Genomic DNA, 25919 nt, shown 5'->3' with positions numbered 1-25919 from the left:
CACCGGGATCCCTGAAAGCAGAGAAGCTTTTCCAGCCGGGTCAGAGGGAGCGAAGAGGAAAGGCTCGACCGGTCACTGCTGGCCTTGTCGGTGGAGGAAGGGGCCAGAAAAGGCAAGAAGCCGAGTCTGCCCTGGAGCCTCGGGCGGGAACCAGCCCCGTGACACCTCCATTTCCTGACCTCCAGAACCGTCGGAGAAAAAGTGAGTTTGTGTGGTTCGAGTCTCTGCGTTGTGTTCACGCGCTGCAGCAGCCCGAGGGGACCCTGCTCTCTTCCCCCTGCTGGGGCCCAGGCGGGTGCTGCAGGGTGGGTTTCCTGCCCCAGCTCATCAGTCCCCAGTTGGAGACGGGCGACCAGTGAGGAGGCCACGAGGCGTCTCCGGGATGGTGGCCCTGGGGCCCGGAGGGAGAAGGAGGCCCCTGGTGTCAGGCCAGCCCAGCTGTGCCGCCTTGGGCAGGCCGCACGACCTCTCTGAGCCTGTGCTGACTGGATGGCGATGAGGGCTGGCACCCAGGTTGGGCCTGCACCCCCTTCTTGTCCTCTGTTAGGTTTTCCTTTGGAGAATCACCTCCTCCACCCCCAGATGTGGCCCTGACCGGGTGGCCAGTCAGAGAAGGTCCCGTGGTGCTCAGGGAACGGGAGGAGGCAGCCCCGGGAATTTTGCGGGGAGGCGGACACTCACTCTCCGCCTGGACTGTGACCTTGCAGCTGCTGCCAGGGAGGGGCCGGGCCAGCAGGGGCAGAGCCAGGGACAGCAGCAGTGCCCTGTGATGTTGTGGGGGGTCTGGATCCAGCCATGCCCGAAACCCTCCTTCCTAATGGGATCAAACTGGCTCAAGCTGAGTTTGTGTCACTTGCAGTAAACCAAACCACATTTCCAGTAACCCAGGTTAATTTTATTCAAGTGGAGCCTTTAAGACCCAGAGCAGAGAGTTTTGCAGGGGCTGTAGGAATCGCACCCTGAGGTGCCAACCCCTCTCTCCAGAATGTGGCTCTCGGCCTGTTCCAGAACCCTCTGGGCACTCTCACGGAGCGTGTGGTGGTGGTAATTGAGGCCACGGCAGAATATATGGGACAGTTCTCAATAGCTGGACCCTGTAACTCCCCCAGCCGATGCACCCTCCCCAGCTCGAGCACCACCCATGGCTCCCTGTGGCCCTCAGGGTGGACCCTGGGTTTGTGGGCCTGCCTTTGAGGAACTTCTGGCTTCGCCTGCTCCATCCATACCCTTTCCTCCAGCAACTGCTCTGTGCCGGCCTCCGAGAACCCCCACCCCACAGCCCCTGGCCCATTTTGCTGGGCATCAGGAAGCCACGTTCCTGAGAGAAGGCTGGGCCCCAACTCGGGCCCAGAGATGGATCCTGATGGGCCCCAGTGGGTCGTCGCAGTGCCTGTCCTGTGAGATAAAGGTGGTCAGCACAGCCACCAGCTGTGGCCAGGGGCATGAGGGGAAGCCTCTTTGTAAGGAGGAGATTTGGACACGGATGGTGGCTGCAAGGGCTGGAGGGACGCAGCCGAGTTGGCTAGATGAGGCCTCCGGAGGGTGCATGGTCTGGATCCAGTGCAGTAACCCTGGCCCCGGGAACTATGAGACGAGCCTTCCCGTGTTTTAAGCCCCCCAGGCTGGCAGCCCTGGGAACTGAGACAGGGTCTCACCAGCTTGGAATCAAGCTGGGTTTGGGGCCCTACTCGGGAAGGGCCTCGGGGTTCGGCCTCCCCCAGGACGTGAGTGGGAACCGGCATCAGGTGCCCCCTGCCCCTCTGTCCCCGTCAGCGCTCTCCTGACCCCCAGCCTATGCCGGCCGGGCCTGGGCTGCCTGCCTTCCTCCCTGCTCTGCCCCCTCATTTGTCTCCGGGCCCACATGCTGCCCGCTTGGGTCCAGAATTAACAGGAAAAGGGGGCCGTCATGGCAAGGTCATGGCTGGGGAGCCTCTCAGGGGTCAGGAGTACCGAGAGGCCGCAGGGGAATGAGGCTGTGGAGCGGCCTCGTGTCAGAAATCGCCGGCTCCATGAAGCATCGGCTTTGTCCAGGTGACAGAGTGGCCTGCTTCTTGGGAAACACACGTGGGCCTCTTTGGGGTGAAGGGGGGCCCCACATAGTTCCACAAAACACGTGCACCTGGAGGAAACAAAGAGGGCCTGCAGAGCTGCTCGGCAAAGGGCTGACGGGGTCCTTTGTACAATTGTTGCAGCTTTTCTGTATGTTGGGAATTATTTGAAAATAAAAAAGTTAGCAACTCAGAGCGTCCTGCACACGAGTGTTTACAGCAGTTTTGTTTACAGTCGCCACAAACAGGAAGTGGCCGGGGTGAGGATGAACAGATGGTGCTCTGTCCTGACGAGGGAATATTACTCAGCAATAAAGAGAAATGAGCCACGAAGCCAAGAGGAGACCCCGAGGAACCGTGAGGGCCTCTTGCTCAGCGGAAGGAGCCGGCCCGGAGAGGCCACATCCTGGAGGATTCCAACCCTCTGACATTCTGGAAGCGGCGGTGAAAGGGGAGGGGCTGCCAGGCCTTGGGGGGCCGGGAGGGGGCAGAGGGGGCGCCCGGGGGACCTCGGGGACAGCGGGCGTGACGGGACGTGTTTGTCAAAGCCCTTGGAGCTTTCCTCTCTCCCGTGGGCAGCACCCATGGGTCTGCGGCTTCTTCCTGGGACCCCCAGTTTGATGAGCAGGGGAGCGACTCGGGCTGGGGTCTGGCTTCGTGGGGTGGGGTGGTGGCGACTCGAGTGCACAGACGGGGAGGGTCGTTCCGGCAGGACCCGGAGGAGTGCGGGGCCTGGTGCTTCTCACCGACGTGTCTCCATGTCTCTCGCAAGCAAAGGCAGAGCGAGCGAGCAGACAGAAAACCCAAGCTGGTAGGTGTCTGCCGCAGAGTCAAACAGAAACCGTCAACACGAGAAAGCATAGCGAAGTGAAAAATAAACAAAGGCCATGAACCAAGACGTATCAACAGCAAAGTGAAGAATGAAGACCCAGATCAAAGAATAGAAATAAAGCAACACAAACCAAAGGATGCAAATAAAAAGTCGACAAAACACGGAAGCCCAAAAATGTAAATAAAAGAGTAAAAAGCAAACGGAAGAGCTGGATAAACAGGCCCTGGGGATTTTAGCCAGCCTGGGGCGGGGGCTTCCGTGCTCTCCCTGTGTGGAGGGGCCGCTTTCCTCTGCCCCCGAGACCCCGAAAGCCTCTCCCGGAGGCTTTATTTGAAGCCGGGTCTGTGGATCCACGGAGCCACGCACCAGCTTGCTGCAGGTTCAGGTTCGATGCAATTCCCCTCAGAACTTCCGTGGGAAGAAAAAGAAGATCCCACAGCTCATCTGGAAAAGTGAATGGGCAGAGAGGACACTGACGCAGGAAGATGGGAGAGGGTGACTCGTTCGAGCCGGAGATTGCACACCGGAGCCACGGTGTAGAAACTGTGGGGCTCAGCCCTGGGCTCCCCCCGCGGCACCCTCACCCGTGGGCATCACACCGTGTGCTCTCCGTGTGACAGATGAGGACACTGAAGCAGGAACGGACTGGAGGAGGTCATCGCGGTGGAAGGGGAGGAAATGTGCTCCGTGCAAAGGGCAGGAGGCAGAGGGTGCGGCTTCACCGGGAGGGAGCCCTATTTTATGGAGGGAAGGCTGGGGCTGGGAGCAGGCGTATGAAGGGGGAGACGTGCTTCCTGCAGAGTCTGGGGGGTGCCACGGGTCCCCGCGCCTGCCCCAAGCCACATCGAGTCTTAAAACCCTCTGAGGAACCTGCCATCTGCTCCAGAGAGGTCAAGCGACTTGCCCAGAGTCACACAGCCGGTGTGTGGCTTGGTGGGATTTGAACCTGGGCCTGTTAGCTCCAAAGCTTTTAACCACCACCCTGAGGTGCCACACAGAATATGCCTCATAAGTGTCTATGGAACAAACGAATGAATCGATGGACGAATGTTGCAGCACGGAATGAGCCAGGAACCGGGCACAAGATGCTTGGATTCGAGTCCCTCACGGCTGCCCCTTCCTGGACCTGGGTTCACCTGGGTTCCTGTGATTGGCTGGCATGTTTTCTGGTGGTCCGACAGGAAAGGCTTGGGGTCACCCTTGAGCCTTGAAGGGGACAGGAAGCCGACAGTCAAAGAAGTCTCCAGCCTCTTTACATTCAAGACCATTTGTATGCAGGCTCCAACCAACTCCTATTCATGCCTCAAAATCCTGGCTCCAATGCCCACCCCTGGGGCCCCACCCTCTGACTCAGCCTCATGAGGCTAGGGGTGATACAGAACAAAAGCGGTGGGTTTTCTGCCCAATGCACACAACAGCCAAACCATTACACTGGGGTTTCAAAGAGACAACGAGTTTAATGCTACATGTGAAGCAGGACAGCAGATGGCCTGTCGATCCAAAAATCTGTCTCCCCAAGTCTGCAATATAGAAAGAAAACCATCTAGATAATGATTCCATAGTCACAATCGTTTGTAAATTCTTTATTTCTCGGTTACTTGGATATCTGCCTCTGCCTCTGCCTACCCCCCAGCTGTGGGATCTGTCCAGGCCCCCATTTTCCTCGCGGGCCTGGGTCTGTCGTTTTCCTGGTGTGGCCTTGCACCCAGCCCGGGTCTAGCATGTAGTGGGGGCTCAACAAATGTTTGTTGAATGAATAAAGAACCGAATGCAGGATTAGGCCAGCTCCGGGCCCACGTGGGGTGATGATCTGGTTTCTGTTGATTATTTTGGGGTTGTCAGGCCCCAGCGCACCTCAGCCGCAGACCTCAGGACTTCTCTGGTCCCCTGGGTGAGACTGAGGCACGGAGAGCGGTGCGCCCACGGGACCCACGCCCTGCAAAGGGTGCAGCTGGAGCGAGATACAAATATCCCTTCCGTGGGGGGCTTATCAGGTGGAAGTAAGTGCTTTGAGGGCAGGGCTCGGGGAAGGCCTCGTATGACGGCGACATGTCAGCAAAGACGCGCGCGCGGGTCGAGGGGGCGGACGCCGGTGTCCCGCGCAGAAGGCGTGGCCTGTGCGAGGGCCCGGAGGTGGACAGCGGGGCGGAGGCTCAGCGAGGTCAGCGGAAGGCGGGAGAGGAGGTCTGAGAAGCAAACAGCGAGGGTTTTGGCAGGGTCTGGGGGAGACGGCTCGGCCCCGCCCCGCGCAGGCCCCGCCCCTGGCCTCCCCCGCAGCCTGCAGACCTGGCCCCGCCCCCAGAGCCGGTTGTCGAGGAGACTTGGCCCCCGCCTATGCAGGCCCCGCCCCCAGACTCGCAGCTTCCAGGCCTGGCCCCACCCCCAGGGGCGGTTGCCAAGGAGACACCCCGCCCCCACAGGCCCCGCCCCTGGCTTCTCAGTCTGAGGGCCTTGGGCCCGCCCCCAGAGCCGGTTGCCAAGGAGACTCGGCCCCGCCCTGCACCCCGCCCCTGGCCTCCTCCGTAGCCTCCGGGCCCGGCGCTGCCTCCAGAGCCGGTTGCCAAGGAGAGTCGGCCCGCCTCCTCACCATCCCTGGCCTCTTCCGCAGTCTCAGGGCTTAGCCTCGCCCCCAGAACGGTTGCCAAGGAGATTCGGGCCCCGCCCCTCACGGGTCCCCCCCCCGCCCTCCTGCTCAAGCCACGCCCAGGTCCGCGGCTGCCTCTGGTTTGCCCCTCGGCGGCCACCGTCCCCCCGGGCCGCAGCTGGCTGCCGCGCAAGCCGCCTTCGCCTCCTCCGCTCGCCCGCTCCGCCCCACGCCGTGCGTGCTGTACGTGCCGTGCGTGGGCGTGCGCGGGCGCGTCGGCCTGCGAAGGAGCAGCAAACGGCCGGCGGCGGGCGGCCGCGCGGGGGGCGGCGGCGCGGAGGAGGCGGCGGGGGCCATGGCTGAGGCGTCGCCGCAGCCCGGACGGTATTTCTGCCACTGCTGCTCGGTGGAGATCGTGCCGCGTCTGCCGGTGAGGCCCGGGCCGGGGGCGGCGAGCGGGACGCGGGGCCTGTTGGCTCGGGTCTGAGGCGAGGCCGCGCCGCGGCCCGGGCCGGGGGCGCCGCGCCCGCCCCTCCGCGCGAGCTGCCCGGCGGGGAAACTGAGGCCCGGGCAGGAGGCGGGGCCTGCGGCGGGTGGCGCGGCGGGGCCGGGTGACCCCGGGTCGGAGACGCCGCTCGGGACGGGGCCTGGTCTCGGGCATGGCCCGGGAAGGCAGCGGGGCCCCGTCAGACCCCGGAAGCAGCGCCGGGGACGCCCGCCCAGCGGCGTCGGGTGCCGAGCGGCGGCGTCGCCTGCTGGGGCAGGTGCAGGTGTGGCGCTGGTGGCCTGGCTGAGGCCCGGGAGGCTCGAGGCGCTGCCCTGGGGTCCACAGCCGCCCGATGGCAGGCCTTTGTGTTCAGAACCTGCGCCCTTCAGCTTGACCCCGGGCAGGTTGATGATTCTAGGGACAGAAGGGTGCCGGGGTTTGGCAGGGCAGCCGCCCCCCCACCAAGGCGCTGGAAGCCAGCCTCCCCCCTCCCCCAGGAGGACCCTGCAGCTGCTCATTTAGTCCACTGTGTCCCCGCCCGGCCCGATGTCACTGGCGGGGGAGGGGGCTGCTTTCCAGGCCCCCGGTCGGATTCGTAGGGGCCGGCGACCTGTGTTTCTGATGGACCCTTGCCTTCCCTGGGCTGGAAAGTAGACTCGCCCCCGTTTTACAGTTGGAAAACTGAGGCCTGTGGTGGCCCAGCCGGGAAGTGGCAGAGCCCACCATGGTTGTGACGCTTGCCGCTAGGCCAGCTCCTGGGGAAGCACGTGGCAGTGGTTGAGGAGCGCCTGGAGGGGCCTCAGTGACTCCTGGAGTGCCGTCTGGGTGTCCTCACCCTGGCCTTTGGGGCAGGCAGTACTGGAGGCCGTCCTGGGTTTAGAGGCGGAACCCCTGAGCCTGCCCTTCCAGCTGAGGGCTTCCTGGAGGAGGGAGTGCTGCTGGTAGACGGCCGGGCCCGAGGGGAGCTCGGAGAAGCCCATTGGGATTATGTGGTCCCAGGGAAGGAAGGGGCCAGAGAGTCCCCGTCCCCGGTCCCAGGAGGAGGGAAAAATGAAAGCTTCGTGTGAAAGCAGAGGTGCCCCCCTTCTCCACCCCGGAAGTCTCGCCTTTGCTTCCTCCGGCTTCCTGTGTGCCCCAGCTCCGGGACTGCTTCCTCGCCCGTGACTGGGGGTGAGGGGGGGCTGGTTGCCAGTTTGCATTATTTCCTCCCCAGTGGCAGTGGCTTCTTGCAGCTAGTGTGAGACTCGGCTCAGCCTGTGGCACGCGGACGGGCTGCAGTGCTGCTCCCTCCCTCCCTGGCCCAGGGAAGGGGCCCTGGGCCTTGACAACTGCGGGTGATCACTGGGCGCGTTTGAGGACTTTTTTTGTCCTTCTCACTGGGAGCCCTGAGGTGACAAGGCAGAGGCGGCCTTTGCTCTCCTAAAGTTCACGGGTGGTCAGGGGAGCCAGGGCTTGGCAAGTGATAGCCAGTGTTTAATCACGAATGGAGATGAATTCCTTGAAAGCAAATAATGGGTTGGGGGAGGCCCTGCATCTTCCCTTGTGAAGTCATGGCTCCTGCAGGGCGGCTGCTTGTCAGAGTGCGTTGGCACCAGGTGTGAGCACACCTGATGTTCCGGGGTGTTCCAGGGAGGAGGCCGACTCCAAATCTGGTGCCAGCGCACCCGGGAAGTCCCGGCCCACCTCGTGCCCCGAAGCAGAGTTCCTGCCCTGTGCGGGACTTGCCCATGTTGGTGCTGGCCTGCTGTCTGGGTGACGAGGACTGCTACAGGCTGCCGCCCACCCATGGACGCTGTGCCGTCAGCCCGAGGCCCCAGCCTGCTGTTCCCCTTGGCTGCTCTGTGGCTTTGGGCAGGTGCTCGGCCTCCCCGTCCTCATCTGTGTAGTACTGACTCTTGGCTGCCCAGGGGGTGGTGGCCGGGGTGCCCCCGAGGGGGAGGGGCAGTGGCCGGGGCAGGTGGTGGCCAGAGTTGTCAGGATGTGTGAGGGAAGCAGAGCTGGGCTTGGTGGGGCGGGAGCTGGGCAGGCCTGCTGGAGCTGGGCACGCAGGCCCTGGAGGCCAGATGCAGGCCCAGACTCGCCACTCCTGGGAACAAGGGTGCCAGGATGCACCGGGGGTGTGGGTTTACCTGGTCTGACTGTGCAGGGCGGGGATGTCATCGTCTGCCTCGCTCGCTGCCCTGCTCAGAGGGGCTGCACCGGGCCGGCCGGCGTGGGTCGAGGTGGGCAGCTGGTGCTGCCCTGCCTGGCCCTGGGGGCTCCGCCTGCTGGCCCGCGCCGAGGGTCCCTTCTGCTGGTGTCTGTCCACACGCCCTGAGCTGCTTGTGGTCATCAGAGCACCTCTGAGGGGGTGGTCAGGGGCTGGAGGCTCCTGCTCGAAGGTTGTGGGGTGAGGGAGACGCCCCCTGGGCTGCCTGCTTGCGCTCCCCGGAGTTGCCAGTTGTGGCTGCCCTGGCCTCTCAGCAGCCCATGGATCTCCCGGCAGGTCCGGGCAGAGGTGGTGCCGGGCGCCGTGCACCCTTCACGCGAGGTCAGTCACGTGCCTCCGGTCGTTTCACAGCTGCACAAGCTGAGGCATTGGGGGTTGGATCCAGGCACTGGGTGCTGCGGTGGGTTAGGGGAGCAGAGCCCTGAGGTGGGGCAGGCACCGGGAATGCCATAGGGAGCCTGTAGGCAGGGCTGCTCTTTTGGGTTGCAGGCCTGCCCTGGGCTCAGTGCCCGCACGCAGCCCCGTCCCCAGTGCTGTCTCCAGCAGCCCCCGTCCAGCCCCCCTGTTCCTCTAGGCCCTGGTGCAGTAGGGGCCCCAGGGGCTGCATTAGGGGTCCACAGCTGGGCAGGGGTGGGGAGGGCCAAGTTTCTTCTGTTTGAGCCTTGGGGGGTGTGGGCAGCCATGAAGCATGCCCAGCTCGGTGCTTGCCTGGAGGGGCACACGTGGTATGTGTGTGTGGGTGTTCTCTGTGCTGACAGGTTCCAGAAGCAGACTGGGGGGGCAAGGGCCTCAGGCCGCTCACTGGGGGCCACGTCGCACCTCCGGGGACTGGGAGCCCAGGGCAGTGCCACACGTGTCCTGGGGCCCCTGAAGAGGTGGCTGCTCCTGACTGTGGGTTCAGGGTTAAGGCGGTTCTGCGGTGCTGGGGGGGGGGGGGGGGGCTGTATTCCTGAGACCCTGCTGGGGTTGGGGCTGGGCCCGGAAGGGTGTGTGTCCTCCCAGGCCTCTCTCTCGGGGGGTCACACTCGGTCCGCAGCACACCTGGGCCGTGACGGGACCCTGCTCAGCTCCTGCGCCTGACCCCTGTGGCACCGCGGCCAGTGGCCCCCAGAGCCGGGCTGCAGGGAGGGATGCAGGGAGCCCCTGCGCACCCCGTGTGGGCCTCTGGAGAGAGCCCAGCGTCTCGGGGTGGGCCCCGCGGCGAGGTGGTCCTTCCACCCGTGATCCTTGGGGTGGACGCGCCTCTTTGCCTCTGGCCCTGTGAGTTTAGAAAGCAGGTGACGATGCTGTCTCAGATGTGCCTGGAGGGGCCCCTTCCCACCACCCATGGGAGAGGCCCGAGCCCCCCTGGGGTCCCCCAGGACCAGGAGGGGGAGCGCGTGTGTGGCTGTCATCTGGGGCGGCAGCTGGAGTTCAGAGCCCTGGGTGCTGAGGTCATCCTCCGTTTACAGGTGGGGAGACCGAGGCTCGGAGCCGGGAAGTGACGTTTGAGCAGAGACCCGACTTCTGCGAGGGGGCGAGCCAGGTAGATATCCGGGAAGGAGGATCCAGCCGAGGGGACGGCAGGCACAGGCTCCGGGGTGGGCGGTGCCCAGCCGGCAAGGTTGAGGGGCGGCCGGCACAGGCTGCGGCGTCTGGGGGCGCCACAGGGAGAAGGCTCAGCAGGGCTGTGGCCTGAGCTGTGTTGACCTGGCTGCCAGGGGGTGCTGGACAGTTCTGGGGCAAAAGTGGGTGTGAGGAGAGTGGCTCGGGGTGCCCTGCTCTGAGTTGGGAACCCCAGAGATAGGTGTGGGGTTGGGGTGCCCGCTGGGGGGGCAGGGGCCAGCGGCCCGTTGTCCAGGAGGGCAGGCCGCCTCCGGCCCCGGGTGGGGCAGGGCCCATGGGCATGTGGGCACACGCTGTGCCCTGCAGGCCCGGCTGCTGGTCCCTCCCTGGATGGAGGGCTGGGGTGTCAGGCAGGCGGCACCCTCCCCTGCTTGGGCCAGGGCACCCCGGAGCCTGGGCTTCCGTTGCGTGGGCCACAGTCCTGGCATGGGGTTCCACTGAGGACGCGGAGAGGCTGGAGGTTCGGGCCGCCCGTGATCCGCTTGCTGGGTGGGGCGTCTCAGCGCAGTTTCACCGAGCTGGGGTCCACACAGGTCACCGCTTAAAGTACACAGTCCAGCACTTTTTAGTGTGCTCACGGAGGTGTGCAACCGTCACCTGTGTCTGCTTCCAGAACATTCTCGTCACCCCAAAAAGACCTCCCCTTCCCCGGCCCCAGGAATTTGCTGTCCCTGTAGATTTACCTGTCTGGACACTGCTTGTCGCTAGAATCGGACGTGTCGTGTTCTTTGGGGTGTGGCTTCTTTCGCTGAGCCTGGTGGTGTCGGGCTCCCTCCCCGTGGCTGGGGGAAGGCGCTGCGTCCATTGTGCCCGTTCGCCGGTGTCGGTCCCTCAGCTCGCGTCCGTCTCCTGCCACTGGCTGACGCTGCCGTGAGCCCGGGTGCCAGCGGGTCAGCCCCTGGTCCACGCACGCCCGACTCTCCCAGGAGCCGCCGGACTTTCCCACAGCACTTGGGCCATTTTGTGTGATTGGGTTGTTCATCTTTTTGTTTGCTGAGCTGTGGAAGTTCTTGATGTATTTTGGATAGTAATGTCCTTTGAGGCACAAAAGCTTTAAATTTTGATGAAGTCTTGTATATCCGTTTTTTCTCACGTTGTTTGTGGTTTTGGTATAATCTAAAACCCATTGCCTATCACAAAATTCTAAAGCTGTTCTCCTTGATTTCTTGTAAGAGTTTTACGGTATTAGCTCTTATGTTTAGGTCACTGATCCATTTTGAGTTGTCCTGTGTGCAGTGAGGGCAGGGTCCACACTCATTCTCCCACGCGTGGATTCCCACCTGTCCCAGCCCCTTCTCTCCCCATTGAGTGGCCGCGGCCGTGGTGGGCGGGTTCCCCTCCGGGCTCTCAGTCTGTCCCGGGGGTCTCTCTGTCCCTAACCAGGACCGCACCGATTTACTGTGGCTGTGGAGGAAGTTCTGAAATAGGAAGTGTGAGGCCTCCAGCCTTGTTCTCTTTTTGTAGAGAATTTTGGCTCTTCAGGCCCCATGTTCCATATGAATTTGGGGATTGGCTTTTCTATTTCTGTAAAAGAGGCTACTGGAATTTTGACAGGAATTGCATTGAATGTGAAGATCGCTTTGGGCTGTATTGCTGTCTTAACTGTATTAAGTCTTCCAATGCATGAGCGTGGGATATCTTTCCATTTGTTTAGGTCTTTAATTTCTTTCACTACAGTTTTGTAGTTTTCGGTGTACAAGTCTTTGACCTCCTTGGTTAAATTTATTCCTGGTTATTTCATTCTTCCAGATGCTATTGTAAACGGAGTTGTTTTCTCGGTTTCCTTTTCAGGTTGCTCGTTGCTGGGGTATAGACACCTCGCTGACTTCTGCATGTTTATCTCGTATCTGGTAACTTTGCTGAATTCATTTATTAGTCCTGCTAGCCTTCGTGAGGATTCTCTGGGATTTCTGTATAGAGGAGCATGTCACCTGTGAGTAGGTTGATTTGGCGTCTTCCTTCCTATCTGGGTGCCTGCTCCATTTTCTCTTGCCCGACTGCTCGGGCGGAACTTCCAGCACAGCGTCGGGTGGCAGTGGCCACGGCGGCCTCCTGGTCTGGTTCCTGATCTTGGGGGAGGCTGTAAACTTTCCCTGTGGAGTGCAATATTTGCTGTGGGTTTTTCATGAATGCCCTTTATCATGCTGAGGAAGTTCCCCTAGTCCTTGTTTTGTGAGTGTTTTTATCATCAAATGATGGTGGATTTTGTCAGCTGCCTCCTCTGCATCAGTGGAGATCACATGTTTCTTGCCTTCATCCTGTTGGTGTGGGGAAGTGCACTGGTCGATTTCCTTCGGTTGGACTGGCCTTGTTCCTGGAGTAAGTCCCACTTGGTCCCGTGTGTGATTCTTTCAGTATGCTGCAGGACTTGGTTTGCCAGTAATTTGTTGAAGATGTTTGCATCTCTATTCAATAAGGGATGTTGGTCAGTTGTGTTTTTTCCTTGTGAATCTTTATCTGGCTTTGCTATTGGGGTAAAGCTGGCCTCCTAGAATGAGTTAAGAAGTCATCCCTCCTCTTATGGTTTACGAGTTTGAGAAGGATTGGTGTAAAATCTTTAAATGTTTGGTAGAATTCTGCAGTGAAGCCATCTCGTCCTGGACTTTTCTTTGCTGGAGACTGATTCAATTTCTTTACTTGTTCCGGGTCTGGTGAGATTTTCTCTTTCTTCTTGGGTCAGGTTAGATATGTTTCTAAGGGTTTGTCCATTTCATCCAGATTTTCTAATTTGTTGGCATGTAATTGATCATAGTCTCCTCTTACAGTCCTTTGTATTTCTCTAAGGTTGGTAGTAATGTCTCCACTTTCATTTCTGATTTAGCCATTTGCGTCCCCTCTCTCTTTCTTTGTCAGTTTCAGTTCGTCAATTTTGTTGATCTTTTCAGAGACCAACTTTTGGGTTTGTTGATTCTATTTTTTTTTTTTTTTTTTTTTTTTTTGTAATTCTATTTCATTTATCTCTGCTCTGGTCTTTGTTATTTCCTTCCTTCTGCTTGCTCTGTTTCTAGATCCTCCAGTTGTGAGGTTAGGGCTCTGTGCCGATTTGGATATATTGTGTCCCCCAAACGCCATTATCTTTGATGTAATCTTGTGTAGGCAGAGGTAATCAGTGTTGATTAGATTGTAATTCTTTGAGTGTTTCTTTGGAATGCGCCCCACCCAGCTGTGGGTGATGACTCTGATTGGATGTTTCTGTGGGGGTGTGGCCCCGCCCACTTAGGATGGGCCTTGATCGTGGAGCCATATAGGTGGGCTGGTGGGCAGGGGGATCTCGGTGCAGCTGTGAGTGATGTTTTGAGGGGAGCTGCGGCCAAGAGGGACACTTTGAGAAGAGCACAGGAGCTGCAGATGGGGGACAGTTTGAGGACGGCCGTTGAAAGCAGACTCTTGCTCCAGAGAAGCCGAGAGAAGATAGGTATCCCAAGTGTAACTAAGAGTGACATTTTTGAGGAACTGCAGCCTAGAGAGGAGCTTCCTGGGAGAAAGCCATTTTGAAACCAGAACTTTGGAGCGGACGCCAGCCACGTGCCTTCCCAGCTAACAGAGGTTTTCCGGACACCACTGGCCATCCTCCAGTGAAGGTACCCGATTGCTGATGTGTTACCCTGGACACTTTATGGCCTTGAGACTGTGACTGTGTGACCAGGTGGGCCCCCTTTTGTAGGAGCCAGTCCATTTCTGGTGTTTTGTGGTCCAGCAGCATTAGCAAACTAGAACAGGCTCTGACTTGAGATCGTCTTTTTTAATGTGAGCTCTAAATTTCCCTCTGAGCCCTGCTCTGGCAGTACCCCATAAGTTTGGTATATTTTGTTTTTGTTTTTGTTTGTGTCAAGTTATTTCCTAACTTCCCTTGTGGTTTCTTCTTCCACCTATTGATTGTTTAATAGTGTGTTTTTTAAAATTTCCAGTTTTCCTTCTGTTATTGGTTGTGAGCTTTACTCCATTGTGATCAGAGAAGATAGTTTGTGTGATTTCAGTATTTTTAAATACAGGATGTGATTTCAGGCCTAACACGTGGTCTGTGTTAGGTACAGTTTGTTAATAGCGTTCAGGTCGTCTGTTTCGTTATTGATCTCCTGCCTAGATGGCCTATCAGTTGTTGACAGTGGATGTTGAAGCCCCAAGTGTTGCTGTGGAAGCAGCCGTGTCTCCTTCAGTTCTGTCAGTTTTGCTTCATGCATTTCAGGGTCTGCCGTGAGGTGTGTGTGTGTTTATGATCGCAGTGTCTGCTTGCTGGCTCAGACCTTCTATCAGCACGTGTCCGGCCCTGCTTGTCCTCTTTTGACTGAACCTCGCTTTTGTCTGGCAGTGGACACTGTGGCTGTGTTGATTGCTGTTTGCATGGAACGTCTTAGGGCTTTGAGTTACTGTCTCATGTCCTTTTATTTCAGCCTGAAGGACTCTCCTCAGCATTTCCTGTTGGGGCAGCTCTTGTCTGGACGCCTTCAGGTTTTATCTGTCTGTGAACATCTTCCAAGTTCCCCTTCATTGTGAAACACAGTTGTTGTGGAATTAGAATCCTCGGTTGACAGTTTTTTCTTGAAGGCCTTTAAAAATGCCATCCCACTGCCTCTGGCCGCCATGGGCTCTGGTGAGAAATCCGCTCTTCATCCTTCTGGGGATGCCTTGTATGGGACCAGTCGCTTCTCCCCTGCTGCTTACAGAATCCTCTGTCTTTGGAGTTTTTCAGGGTTGCCGTGAGGTTCCTTGGTGGAGATGTCTCAGAGCCTGTCATGCGTGGGGTTCGTTGCACTTCTGGATGTGTATGTTCATGCTTTTCATGCTGTCTGGGAAAGTGTTGGCCGCCCTTTCTTCAAATGCTTTCCCTGCCCCCTTTCTCTCTGTTGGGGCCCCGTGATGCGTGTGTCAGTTTGCTTGATGGCGCCCACAGGCCCTGCAGGCTCTTGTCCACTTTCCTTCTTCCTTCCTTTTCTGCACACTCGATAATCTTGATTGTCTCGTCTTGAGGCTCACTGAGCTTCTCTCCTGCCTGTTCAAGTCTGCTGTCGTATCTGTCTAGTGAGTTTTTCATTTCAGTTAGTATACTTTGCATCGCTAAAATTTGGGTTTATTTTCTTTTTATAATTTCCATCTCTATTTTTTCAGACATTTTCCTATTTTCCTTTAGTTGTTTGTCTAGGGATTCCTTTACCTCACACCAAGTTTAAGACAGTTAATGGAAAATCTTTGACTGATAGTTCCAGTGTACAAGTTTCCTCAGGGATGGGTTTCTGGCCAATTCCTTTTTTCCCTGAATGGGCCATTCTTTCCTGGTTTCCTTGTGTGTTTTGTGATTTTTTTGTTGAGTAATCTTGTTCTCCCTCTGCCCTGGGGTTGCTCGGCGGCAGTGGCGGTGGTGGTGCTGGAGCCATCGATTTGTGACTTTTCAAAACTGTTTTTGTTTCCAGATGGGGAATGGAAAGTGACAAGAGGAGGAAAAAACCGGGTACTACCTGTTTGGGACTCCTCTGTGGCTTTCACCTGAGGGGTGGGAACGGAGCCGGCCCCCAGTGACCCACAGGGGCTGGTCAGGAGCAGCGGAGGGGCGGTCGGACCCCACCCCCAGATCTGGGGCCCCGGAGCTCACCACCCACCCTGGCCCTGGCAGCTGCCCCAGGAGCCGGGCTGCAGGCCCCATGGGGGTCAGAGTGGGAGCCCCGGCCTCCCCCGTTACCAGCCCCTCTGAGGCTCTGGGCTCAGGCCCTGCGCCGCGGTTGCTGGTGGAGGGCGGTCCCCGGAGCCTCTCCACCGCCCCTTCCCGGCGTGCGTCTTCCTGCCCCCGGTGCCAGGGCTCCTGAGCTCCCCTCCTGCACCCCTTCTTCTGCTCTCCACCCACGGCAGGAAGAGGCAGGCGTGGTGGGGCCTGTGCTGAGGCTGCCCCCAGAGCGGTGCCCTAGGCCCAGCTCCTCCCTGGCCACCTTCGTCCCGCGCTGCCTGCCCTGGCCCTGGGCACAACTGGTGCTTCCACACGGTGTCCCTTTTAAGTGCCATTTCCCGTGCACAGCCGCGACACTGTGTGAGCCCCCATCTCAGGGACCCCAGGACCTTCCTTCCCACCCTGGGCACCACAGCACCCACCACTGTGCCCTCCGGGCCCCGGGCACCTGCCCGTGTGTGAGTGAGGGGCTGAGGCCAGGCCAGCTCTGCAGCCTGGGAGGCAGCTGTGGTCCCGGCTTCCAGGGCATTCCGAGCTGCTGCGTAGGGGCCTCACTCACGGCTTCCTCCCATCCCCTGGGTCTCGGGACAGCGTGCCGCGCCCTGCCAGCAGCTGCCTGGCCCAGGCCTGGTCAGAGCCTTTGCCAGCCGGCGAGACCGAGCAGAGGAGATGGGCTGTGCCCCTGACCCCAGGGATGCTGAGGGCCCTTGGGGTCCTGGCTGTCAGGGTTTGCACACGCTCGGGGCCAGCTCTGCATCCCTCCCCGTCTGTCTTTCTGTCTGTCCTCCCTGTGGCCCCCATGTGCCTTGGGGCTGCGCTGGACCAGGGTGGTCTTCTGGCCCATCCCCTCAGCTGGGGCCTGGGGCAGCGTGGGGTGACGGTCCTGCCGCGGCACCCACCCTGCCTCGCCCGGCCCCTGCTGCTCCCCATGGGGTACGGGGCCAAGGTGGGAGCTGTGGTGGCCCCTGTCCTGGGCGTGGCTGCCCGGAACCCCGTGCTCAGCCTCACCTCCCTCTCCTCTCTCTGCCACAGGATTATATCTGCCCGCGATGCGAGTCTGGTTTTATCGAAGAGCTTCCAGAAGAGACCAGGTGATGCCACGGGGCCGGGGCGTGGGGCACGGCTGGCAGTTGGGTGAGACACCCTGGCCCCCCCCGTTGCCAGCCAGGCATCTGGGCCTGGGACCCTGGGGCGGACAGGGCTCGGGCCACCGCTTGTGTCTCTGTACTCAGTTCCTTGATCTGTGAATCGGGGTAACGGCCCTGTGGGGCAGGGCTGGCCAGGGCTGACCCGTGCTCAGGGTCACGCCTCCTGCTTCCCTGACACACGAGGCCAGTGAGCGGCTGGGGGGCTGCCGGTCCCTCCTGCTGATGCCCTGTCTCCCCCCAGGAACACGGACAGCAGTTCTGCCCCCTCCACAGCACCCCCGGACCAGAGCAGGCAGCCTTTCGAGGTGAGTGGGGTGCGTGGGGGGCTCCCAGGCCCTGCCATTCTCTGTGTGCGTCATGTGGGGCCCTCCTGCCCTCCCCGAGGCCCTAAGGGGGCAGCTGCAGGTGTTTTCCGGGGTAAAAATACGACGACTAGTGGGGTCCCCCCCTCCCCATCTGCCGCGGCCCATAGTAGCTGTCGCTAAAGCGGGACTTTGCGCCGGACTGGGGAGGGGCTGCAGATGGGGCTGCCCCGTGTGCGGTGGCCCCTGGCTGATGTGCTCCCACCTCGGTCACTGTCGTCTCGTCCCCACAGAATGTGGACCAGCACCTGTTCGCACTGCCCCAGGGCTATGGGCAGTTTGCTTTCGGCATCTTTGACGACAGCTTTGAGATCCCCACACTTACCCCTGGGGCACCATCCGAGGATGCCAGGGACCCCGAGAGCCGGCGGGAGCGTGAGCACCAGTCCCGGCACCGTTATGGCGCCCGGCAGCCCCGGGCCCGGCTCACGGCTCGGCGCACCACGGGCCGGCACGAGGGTGTCCCGACACTGGAAGGGTGAGGCCCCCGCCCTGGAGGACTGGCCTTTGAGACGAGGGGATGCCTCCTTCCTAAATCCAATCTCTAGGATCTGGGGGGGCAGCCTCTGGGCGTTGCCCTGCAGCCGCCCACACCCGCCCATGCCTCGGGTCTGCAGCCCAATCGGGTCCCCTAGAAGCAGAGCCCAAGGCGAGAGCCCTTCCAGAAGGCTCCACGGGCACGGTGTGGTGTCAGCCGGTCCCTGGGGAGGACGGTCCCCAGTGCGCTCGGGAGGGAGGGGACAGGCCAGTGTCAGCACAGATGCCCTACAGGGAGGGGCTGCTCAGATCAGCAGGGCCACCGCCCTGGGCCGGGGGTGGGGGGCTGGTGCCCCCCGTGTGAGTGCGCCCCGAGCCCTGTCCTGGTGGGCTGAGGGCCCCTGAGTGGTGGTTTCTGGGTCCCGACGCTGGGGGACGCCGGTTGGAGGCAGCAGCCATGCCCGGCGGGCCTGGGAGGGGTCCTGCTGCAGTAGACGTAGTGCCTCGCCTTCTGCCACCGACGTCCTGGGTGGGACTCACATCGGGATGGGCTGTGCTCTGCCTGGTTGTTTAACCTTAGCGGGGCAGCAGGACGCCCCACAAGGGCTTAGGATGGGTAAACACGCATCCACCGGGACCCTCCACTCCCTAGAAGGCCCTTCTCTGTGACGCCCCTCCTGGGTGGATGTGGCGTCTTCCCTCCTCTTGCCTGTCTGCGGCCAGGTTTGAACGACCACCCATGTGATGGAGGCGTTTGATGAACGCCTGCCTCTCGCTTCCGGCACAGTCTCTGTGAAGCTCTGAGGCCCCGGGCGGGCCCAGGGGAGGCTGCTGGCCAGGGGCTGGGCCGGGACCACCCCACCCATGGCAGTGTCAGAGCGAGAGCAGGGCCCTCAGTATGAGCGTCCCACCCGTCAGCCATGCGCAGGCGCTCTCGAGCGTCTTGCCATCTTGGAGGCCGCGTGGCCCTCCCTCAGCACCTCTGCCCTCCTGTGGCCCTGCGCCTCGTCTGAGGGCTCACTCTCCATGACCCGTGCTGCAGCGGCCTCCTCCCACGAGCTGCCTGCTGCCCCATCCTTCCCGTCAGGCCTTGAGGGGCTCCCCGGGACATAACGCGTCCCTTCGTGGAGCCTTGGGGGTGCTCCAGGGAGCCAAGTGGCTTGAGCAGGATGGCCGGGACCAAGCTTGGGAAGCCGTTTAAAAACAGGGGCGTTGGGCGTAGTTGCCCATCTCTGCTCTTGGACGGATGAGTCTGGGCCCCGGGGATCCAGACTCAGGAGACCGCCCTGGATTCCCTCTGGTGCCCCATCTGCCAGTTTTCTAGAAATTACCGTAGGGTGAGTTCTAGGAGCAGCGTCTCCTGGCCCGGCTGTGAGCCTGAGGCCCTGTCCCTCTCCTCAGGATCATCCAGCAGCTGGTCAACGGCATCATCACCCCGGCCACCATCCCCAGCCTGGGCCTGGGCCCCTGGTGAGTAGTGGGCACCCCTGCCCCGCCCACCCCCCACCCCCGGTGCTGTAACCGGTCCTCTCTGCCCCCAGGGGTGTCCTGCACTCGAACCCGATGGACTACGCCTGGGGCGCCAACGGCCTGGACGCCATCATCACACAGGTACATCATGACCGCCTTGGGGGTTGCTGTCCCTGTGTGCGGGCCCTGGGGATGCGCCGTGCACCAGGGTTTCCGCCTGGTGGGAGCCCCTAGGCGTGTCGGGGCTGTGTGAGGGTGGTGGGAGCTCCCGAGGGCCCGACGCACGCAGGACGGGGGACAGCCATGCCACCCTCGGGCAGGGGCCGCTCCGGCTGGGACCGACCCGCCCCCATGCTTTTGCAGGTTTGACGCAGCCTTGCGTTCCGAGGATGGAGGCGCTCCCGTGGCCAGGCCCGGTGGAGTGAAGGCAGGAGCCCACGAAGGCAGCTCCCGCACTCTCGCCTCTTGTCTTTCAGCTCCTCAATCAGTTTGAAAACACAGGCCCCCCACCCGCAGACAAAGAGAAGATCCAGGCCCTCCCCACCGTCCCCGTCACTGAAGAGCACGTAGGTACGCTCCTGCGCCGCCAGACCTGCCCTGGGGCCAGGGGCCGAGCGAGCGTCCAGGGTGCACGGGCCCCAGCACAGACACAGACGTGGCCCTCCTGGCACCCTGGGTTGAGGTGCAGAGAAGCCCCTGAACTCCCAGAGGGGGGGTCTGTGCCAAGCACTTCCTCACGGGACCCTCAGTAGGCAGCTCCATGGGGAGTCGCAGGGGCCGTGGGGCCACTCACTGTCCCGCCCCTGCAGACTCTGGGCTGGAGTGCCCCGTGTGCAAGGACGACTACACGCTGGGCGAGAGCGTGCGCCAGCTGCCCTGCAACCACCTTTTCCACAATGGCTGCATCGTACCCTGGCTGGAGCAGGTGAGCGTTGGGCCATGGGTGGGCGGACAGACGGGTGGACAGGACAGCCCTTGGCCTTCTGGGGTGTGTGGCCTGGGCCCTGCCTCACAGCCCTCCCCCACCCTCTGCCTCCGTCCCATGAAGCACGACAGCTGCCCCGTGTGCCGGAAAAGCCTCACGGGACAGAACACGGCCACGAACCCCCCAGGGCTGACAGGCGTGAGCTTCTCCTCGTCCTCCTCGTCCTCCTCCTCTAGCTCGCCCAGCAGCGAGAACGCGGCCGGCCACTCCTGAGCCGCCACCTTCCGGCCGGGCCCACCCATCCACCCATCCCTCAGCTCCACCAGGGCTGCCGCGGACTCGGGGCCCGTTCCGTGGTCAGTCCCAGCAGGCCCCTGCTTGCTGTGGCCAGGGCCCGGGGACCCGCCTGCCCGGCCAGCCCAGAATGTCCACTCCACAGGCTCCAGGCCCGGCTGGGTGCCCCCACTCCCTCTGGCCCCACGTCTCTAACCTGCCCTCCAAATGTTCAACAGCGGAAAGGTTTTTATAATTTTAAATTATTGCTGCTTTGAAATAAATGGACGTTTTAGCTCCTAAGAAGCCATTTTTCACATGATCTGTGGAGTTGGGAGAGCTGCTCGAGCCAGGGTCATGGCCAGGCAGGCCCCGCGGCAGCCTCGCCCCATCCACCCTGTGGGCCTGGCCGTGTGGGGGCTCGGGCCACGAGGACGACCAGAAGGAACTGAGGACAGAGCTGCCCCGATGGGCGGTTTTTAAAGGGGAAAAAACATGTATCTTGAAAGCTATTTAAAAATACAGCAACTCAGAGAAGCAGGTGGTCCGGTGTCTTCCTTCCACCAGTGTGCGGCGAGCAGGGGTGTGCGGTGCTGGTGTATGCCCCCTGCAGGGGCCGGAAGGCCGAGCCGACCCCCACCTGCCCCCGGAGCTCAGCGAACCCAGGATTCCCGACCCGAATCACGGACATCAAATCCTGCAACGTGAGTGAGAAGATGGCAGCACAGCACCGAGGCGCAGAACGTCACACCATGGAGACGGCCTGCGTCCGGGGGTCTCGCATGTCCTCGGCCTCGCATCTTGGCGCAGCCGCCCCCAGTCCTCCGACCCGCAGCACCCTCGGAGCTCGCCTTGGGACGCTGTCACTGCCGGGAGCCCCCGCAGCGTGCAGGGACGGTGCAGGAGCAGAGCCAGGCTGCGGTGTCGGGGCCGGGGCCTCCCGGTTACCCCCAGCCCCGTTCCCGCTGTGGGCACAGCAGCCTGGGGCCACAGCATTCTCGTGATCTGTAAAGATTCTGACCATCGCGTGGTCCAAAAGCAGACTGTGTGGACATAACCAGGAGTGCCCCCCACCCCCCCGGGAACCGTTCATGTTCATTTATTGTGGACCCTTCTAGAATGTTCATTTTTCAAAATGAGCAAATGCACACTCTTTGCACTCTGCTGTTCTGTTCCTCGTCCATGCGGCTGCCTGCCCTGGGCTCTGTGCGTGTCTCTTCCGCATTGTGTGTCCGTTGGTTTGTCCACACTGGTGCGTGGAGCTGGTGGGCCCTGGATCTAGCCATCCCTGGTGGTAGCTTGTGCTGCCGCAGGTGCTGCCACAGGGAGGGCACCCGGGGTGAGTGCCCGGCGTGGGGTTGCGGCTGCTGCCCCGGAGGGGTTGCCTGGAGCTGACTGGACTGGGGCGAAGGGCTCAGGTTCTCCCAGTGTCGGCGTTTCTGTGAGTCTCCAGGAAAGCGGTCACACGCGTGGCCACACTACAGGGGACAGACGGAGCCTCTCCTGTCACCCGGGAAACTTCTGAGGTCACCGCAGGAGCCAGACTGAGGGCCAGACTCCCCAAGACCTGGGACGTGGGACCTCACTTGGCCAAAGGGGCTGCAGGTGGGATGAAGCAAAGGCCCTGAGATGGGGGAGGCTCCTGGAGCGTTGGGGGCCCTTAGAGGAAGGGTCCAAGAGGAGACGCCTGCTGCTGGCCTCGCGGGCAGAGGAGTGTCCCTGGGCCCAGGAGCCCCCCGGAGCTGGGAAAAGCTGGAAGCAGGTTCTCCCTGGAGCCCCCAGAAGAAACTGGCCCTGCAGGGCCTCGATTTTAGCTCAGCAAACTCCTGACCCCCAGAACTGCCAGGGAAGGATTGTGTCATTCAAGCCTCTCCGCTGTGTGTTAGAGAAGCCGGAGGGTCCCCCCGCCTCCGCTGTGCCCTGGCCCTGGCGGCACTGCAGGCTCATCTGCACGGGTCAGAGGGCTGGGCGGCCAGTGAGGGGCTGCAGCCAGCCCTCGCCTCTGTGGGCTGAATGCGCAGGGCGGAGGGGGTGCAGGTATATCCAGGCGTTGCCCGTTGCACCCATCTTCCCAGCAGCTGCCCCGTGTCCCATCCTTGCCAGCAGTGCGTGTGGTTCTAGTTCCTCGTGTCTTTGTAGCTTTGGTAACGACAGTTTTATTTCAGCTGTTGTGATGGGCGGCCCCAGGCAGCAGGATGCTGGTGGCCGTCGTCCCCACGTGGGCTGGAGGTGGGGGGCACCGGGTGGGGAGTCCTGAGGGCGCTCACCCTGCCCCCGGGACACACCTGCACCCAGTGGGTCCCACCTTGGCCCAGGAGGGGCCTAAGCTGTGGGGCAGAAGGCGGCGTCAGTCACGTCTCACAGAAGGGGAAACCGAGGCACGGGGCTGGGCTGTGTGGGGCTGTCTGTGTGGTGGAGCCTAGAGGTGGAGGGGCTGAAGACTGCCTTTTTACAACTGAATACTTCAGAGAACACAGGTGTTTCCCTCCACCCTGCTGCCCCCAAAGTCCCCAGACCCGGGCCCAGAGCACAGGTTTATTCTGTGAGTCCTGGGGTCAGGGGTCCTGAACGGGCCGCTGATCCCGTCTGCAAGTCCCCTTTGCCGTGGGCGGGGCACAGTCACAGGTTCTGGGGTTGGATTTGCATCTTGGGGGCCGTGACCCTGCCGACCCCAGGGCACAGCCTCCCAGCCCCACCCCCAGGCCTGGAGGGGTCCTCTCACCCACCGGGGGCCAGGCCTTCCTGGACCTGCTCGGGGCCCAGCACCCTTGGCTGCAAGGAAACAGGGAAACCACAACATGCCCGGACCAGGAGGAACCTTCCAGAACCTCCGTCCAGGTAGGGCCCCATGTCGGTCAGCGGGCCCCTCGCGGCCTCAGGGCACCAGGACGGGCAGGAAGTGGGTGGACAGCTGGTGCCGCCACGTCCGGCTGCCGCGCCGGGGGACGCCCCGGCTGTCCAGGGCCAGGAACATGGGGCGCCCGTGGTGGCGCCAGTGCCGCGCCGCGTAGGTGTTGTAGCCGTTCTCCTCGATGCGCTCCCGGAACCTGCAGTCGCCCGTGTAGACCCTCTGTGGGGGGTCGGCCATGAGGGGGGCCCTGAGCTCCGGGGACCCCGGCCTGCCCACGACCGCTGGGGACTCACCGACCCGTAGACGCGCCCCTGGCGGTCCATGGCCACGTAGAAGCCATTGTGGACAGACTTCACGACCACGACACCCACGTGGACAGAGCGGATCTCCACGATGCCTGGGGGCGGCAGGGGGTGGGGGGCTGGGGTCTAGCTCGGCGGTCCCTGGGCGAGTCCTGCCCGGCTCAAGCTGCTGTCTCCCATGCGGTGACTACCCAGACACGGAGCCTAATCTGGGGCAGACTTGGATGCCCGAGGTGATGGGGAGCTCACTGCCTGCCCCGTGGGAGTGTTTCAATACTGGGCAGCTTGCGCAGCGTGACACTCACCCTCGGATGGGGCTGAGCTCCTCCCCACCTGACCCCCACCCTACCCCACTCCACCCCAGCTTGCTCGTCTGCAAACCCGACCCGTGCTGCTCAGCTCCACACCTGGTCTGGAAGGCACCTCCTCCCCAGCACCCTGTCCCGAGACCCCAGGTGTGTGGGGGGGAATCCCCGGGGGGAGCAACTGAAATCAACCCCTGGATCCCCAGAGGGCACCAGTCAGCCTGGGGTCCAGTCTCCGTGCCTCCCCATCCTGCTGTGGTTCCCGGTGCCCTGCCTGATGACGTCTGTGAGAGGCCCTGGAGCACACCCGGCTCCGTCCCGGGCCTCTGCTTGGCCACAGCGGCCCTGCGGAGCAGCTGCCCTCATGGAGCGCTGTGTGGCCCCCTCTGGAATCGCCCTGTTGCGTGTTCACTTGTTTATCTGCTTTCCCCTCTGCACTGGGCCCGAGAGGGCAGTCAGCCTCGGTCCCCACCGGGTCCCCGTGCTTAGAACGGCACACGGGAGGCACCCGATTAACAACCATCTTAATTAAGGAGGGTGCTCCGACTCTGCCCTGCCTCCTGCTGCCCAGATGGGGAAACCGAGGCACCCCGCCTGGCTGTGCCCACCACTGCCCGACGGGCCCGGCCTGTCCCGTCACCTGCCCTCGGCGTGTGCAGCCTAATGAGGGCCTTGGGAGCCCAGATGAAAGCGGCCGGGGGGGGCAGGGGGTCATTACCTGCTAATGGAGGTGAGTCGGGCGCGGCGGCCAGCCCTGAGCTTGCCCCTCCCCAGCTGCCCCTGCCCGGGCCTCGGAGCTGTGGGCAAACCGAGGCAGGCCCCAGGGGTCCCCCAGTGCCCTGGTCCCCTACCTGTCCCCAGCTCCCTCCTCTCTGCCCCAGTGCCTCTTGCCACACGCATTCCACACACCTTTGCTGAGCTCCTGCTGTTGCTGCGCTGGGTGCTGGGGCACAGCAGGGCAGCAGGGACAGGGACCTGAGCTCCATACAGTTCTGCACCCCCCCCCCCGGTGTGACCCTAGGCTCTGAGCCTCGGTTTCCCCACCTGCCAAGTGGGGTGACTGGAAAGTGAGACAAGAGTCCCCCACTCAGGCAGGTCCTGACTTTGGTTTTGGTTTTGCTGGGTGGGGGGGTCCTGAGCTCAAGCCCCGGCTTTGCCCCTCCTCACGTAACTGGGCTCTCCTGGAGCCCCAGTTTCTGCCCTGCGAATGGTCACCCTGAGGACCCCAGCCTTGGGGTCACTAGGCAAAGGCCTGAGCTGGGAGTGTACCCCACGTCCCTTGCCTTAACTGCCCAGCCTTCCGCCCCCAAGATCGTGCCCAATTTGCAGTGAGGGCACTGAGGCTCCCAAAGTGGGGCAACCCGGTCGAGACACCTCAGCCAGAGGAGTCTCGGGGACCCCAGCCCTCATCCCAGGCAGGTGCCGCGGGGCCCAGCGCATCGTTATGATCACTCTGCCATTGCTGTTGGCCAGCCCCGGCGCCCCGCTGTCCTCCCGGCGCCCCGAGCGCACTCACTGTCGGGGCCGTGGCGCCAGCGGGTGCCCTGCACGCGGCCGCCGGCGTCCACGCGCAGGAAGAAGCGGGTGGAGGAGAAGAGGCGCCGCCAGCGCACGTCGCCCTCCAGGTGCGGGTAGCTGCGCGCCCCCCGCGGTCTGTTCGGGGTCCCCGCGGCGCCGGGCGCCCGCGCCAGCAGCAGCCACGCCAGGCCCAGCCACAGGCGCCGGCGCATGGCCCCGCGCCCGGCTCCCCGCGCCCCGCGCCCCGCTCCCGGCTCCCCGCGCCCCGCGCCCGGCTCCCGGCTCCCCGCGCCCCGCGCCCCGCGCCCGGCTCCCCGTACCCGACACCTCGCGCCCGGCTCCCCGCACCTCGCGCCCGGCGCCCGGCTCCCGGCTCCCGGCACCTCGCGCCCGGCCCCCGCGCCCCGCCGGCCGCCGGCTCTCGCCTCCCCGCGCCCCCGCGGCTCTGCCTTTGCGCGGCCGGGCCCACCCCCAGCGCCCCGCGGGCCAATGGGGAGCCTCGGGGCGCCGCGGCCTCCGCGCGGGTTGTTTGTGTTGCGGGGAGGGACGGGCGGGGAGCCCCGTGAGTCACCGGGTCGGCGCGATGGGCCCGGGGTGCGGGGGTGCGGGAGAGGCGGCCCACAGACGTGGGGAAAGACAGGCAGAGAGACAAACAGAGACAGACAGACAGAGACAAACAGAGCGAGATGGAGAGACAGGGAGAGGCCGAGGCTCTGGGCGAGGAGACCGGGTCTGTCCGCTTGCCGCGGCTGATCCCCACCTCCGCCCGCCGGATGCTTGGGGGCCCCCGGGAGGAAGGACAGGGAGGTGGGTGCTGACCGGCTGGCGGCCCGTCCCCCAATCTGGGCAGCCGCGGTTGCCCCCGTT

At 62.4% G+C, this 25919-nt stretch overlaps 3 protein-coding genes across 7 annotated transcripts; 1 reads left to right on the top strand and 2 right to left on the bottom strand.

Annotated features, from left to right (window-relative positions):
• Positions 1-4201: 4201 nt before the first annotated feature.
• LOC119525250 (REST corepressor 2-like) lies at positions 4202-8424 on the bottom strand. The gene is made up of 2 exons (XM_037823885.1): positions 8081-8424; positions 4202-5066 (listed from the first exon to the last, which is right to left on the bottom strand). The coding sequence occupies exons 1-2, from the start codon at positions 8281-8283 to the stop codon at positions 4871-4873; spliced, it is 399 nt and encodes a 132-aa protein (XP_037679813.1). The 5' UTR covers positions 8284-8424; the 3' UTR covers positions 4202-4870.
• On the top strand, positions 5736-21229 carry RNF126 (ring finger protein 126). Of its 3 annotated transcripts, XM_037823878.1 has the most exons (11): positions 13703-14356; positions 14448-14528; positions 15174-15211; positions 16454-16512; positions 16811-16874; positions 17165-17409; positions 18810-18878; positions 18950-19019; positions 19355-19448; positions 19688-19803; positions 19927-21229. In XM_037823878.1, the coding sequence occupies exons 1-11, from the start codon at positions 14347-14349 to the stop codon at positions 20074-20076; spliced, it is 996 nt and encodes a 331-aa protein (XP_037679806.1). In that variant the 5' UTR covers positions 13703-14346; the 3' UTR covers positions 20077-21229. The 3 variants fall into 3 exon arrangements, with proteins under 3 accessions (XP_037679807.1, XP_037679806.1, XP_037679808.1); XM_037823880.1 differs by lacking the exon at positions 14448-14528 and having other exon boundaries at positions 13713-14356; XM_037823879.1 differs by lacking the exons at positions 13703-14356; positions 14448-14528; positions 15174-15211 and adding an exon at positions 5736-5894.
• FGF22 (fibroblast growth factor 22) lies at positions 20351-25264 on the bottom strand. Of its 3 annotated transcripts, none has more exons than XM_037823884.1 (3): positions 25051-25264; positions 23221-23324; positions 20351-22403 (listed from the first exon to the last, which is right to left on the bottom strand). In XM_037823884.1, the coding sequence occupies exons 1-3, from the start codon at positions 25262-25264 to the stop codon at positions 22233-22235; spliced, it is 489 nt and encodes a 162-aa protein (XP_037679812.1). In that variant the 3' UTR covers positions 20351-22232. The 3 variants fall into 3 exon arrangements, with proteins under 3 accessions (XP_037679812.1, XP_037679810.1, XP_037679811.1); XM_037823883.1 differs by lacking the exon at positions 20351-22403 and adding an exon at positions 22816-23146; XM_037823882.1 differs by having other exon boundaries at positions 22293-23324.
• Between the last annotated feature and the right edge of the window lie 655 nt (positions 25265-25919).

The sequence above is a fragment of the Choloepus didactylus genome (genome assembly GCF_015220235.1).
Source record: "Choloepus didactylus isolate mChoDid1 chromosome 25 unlocalized genomic scaffold, mChoDid1.pri SUPER_25_unloc1, whole genome shotgun sequence".
NCBI classification, from domain to species: Eukaryota; Metazoa; Chordata; class Mammalia; order Pilosa; family Megalonychidae; genus Choloepus; species Choloepus didactylus.
This window is presented reverse-complemented; position numbering and strand designations above follow the sequence as displayed.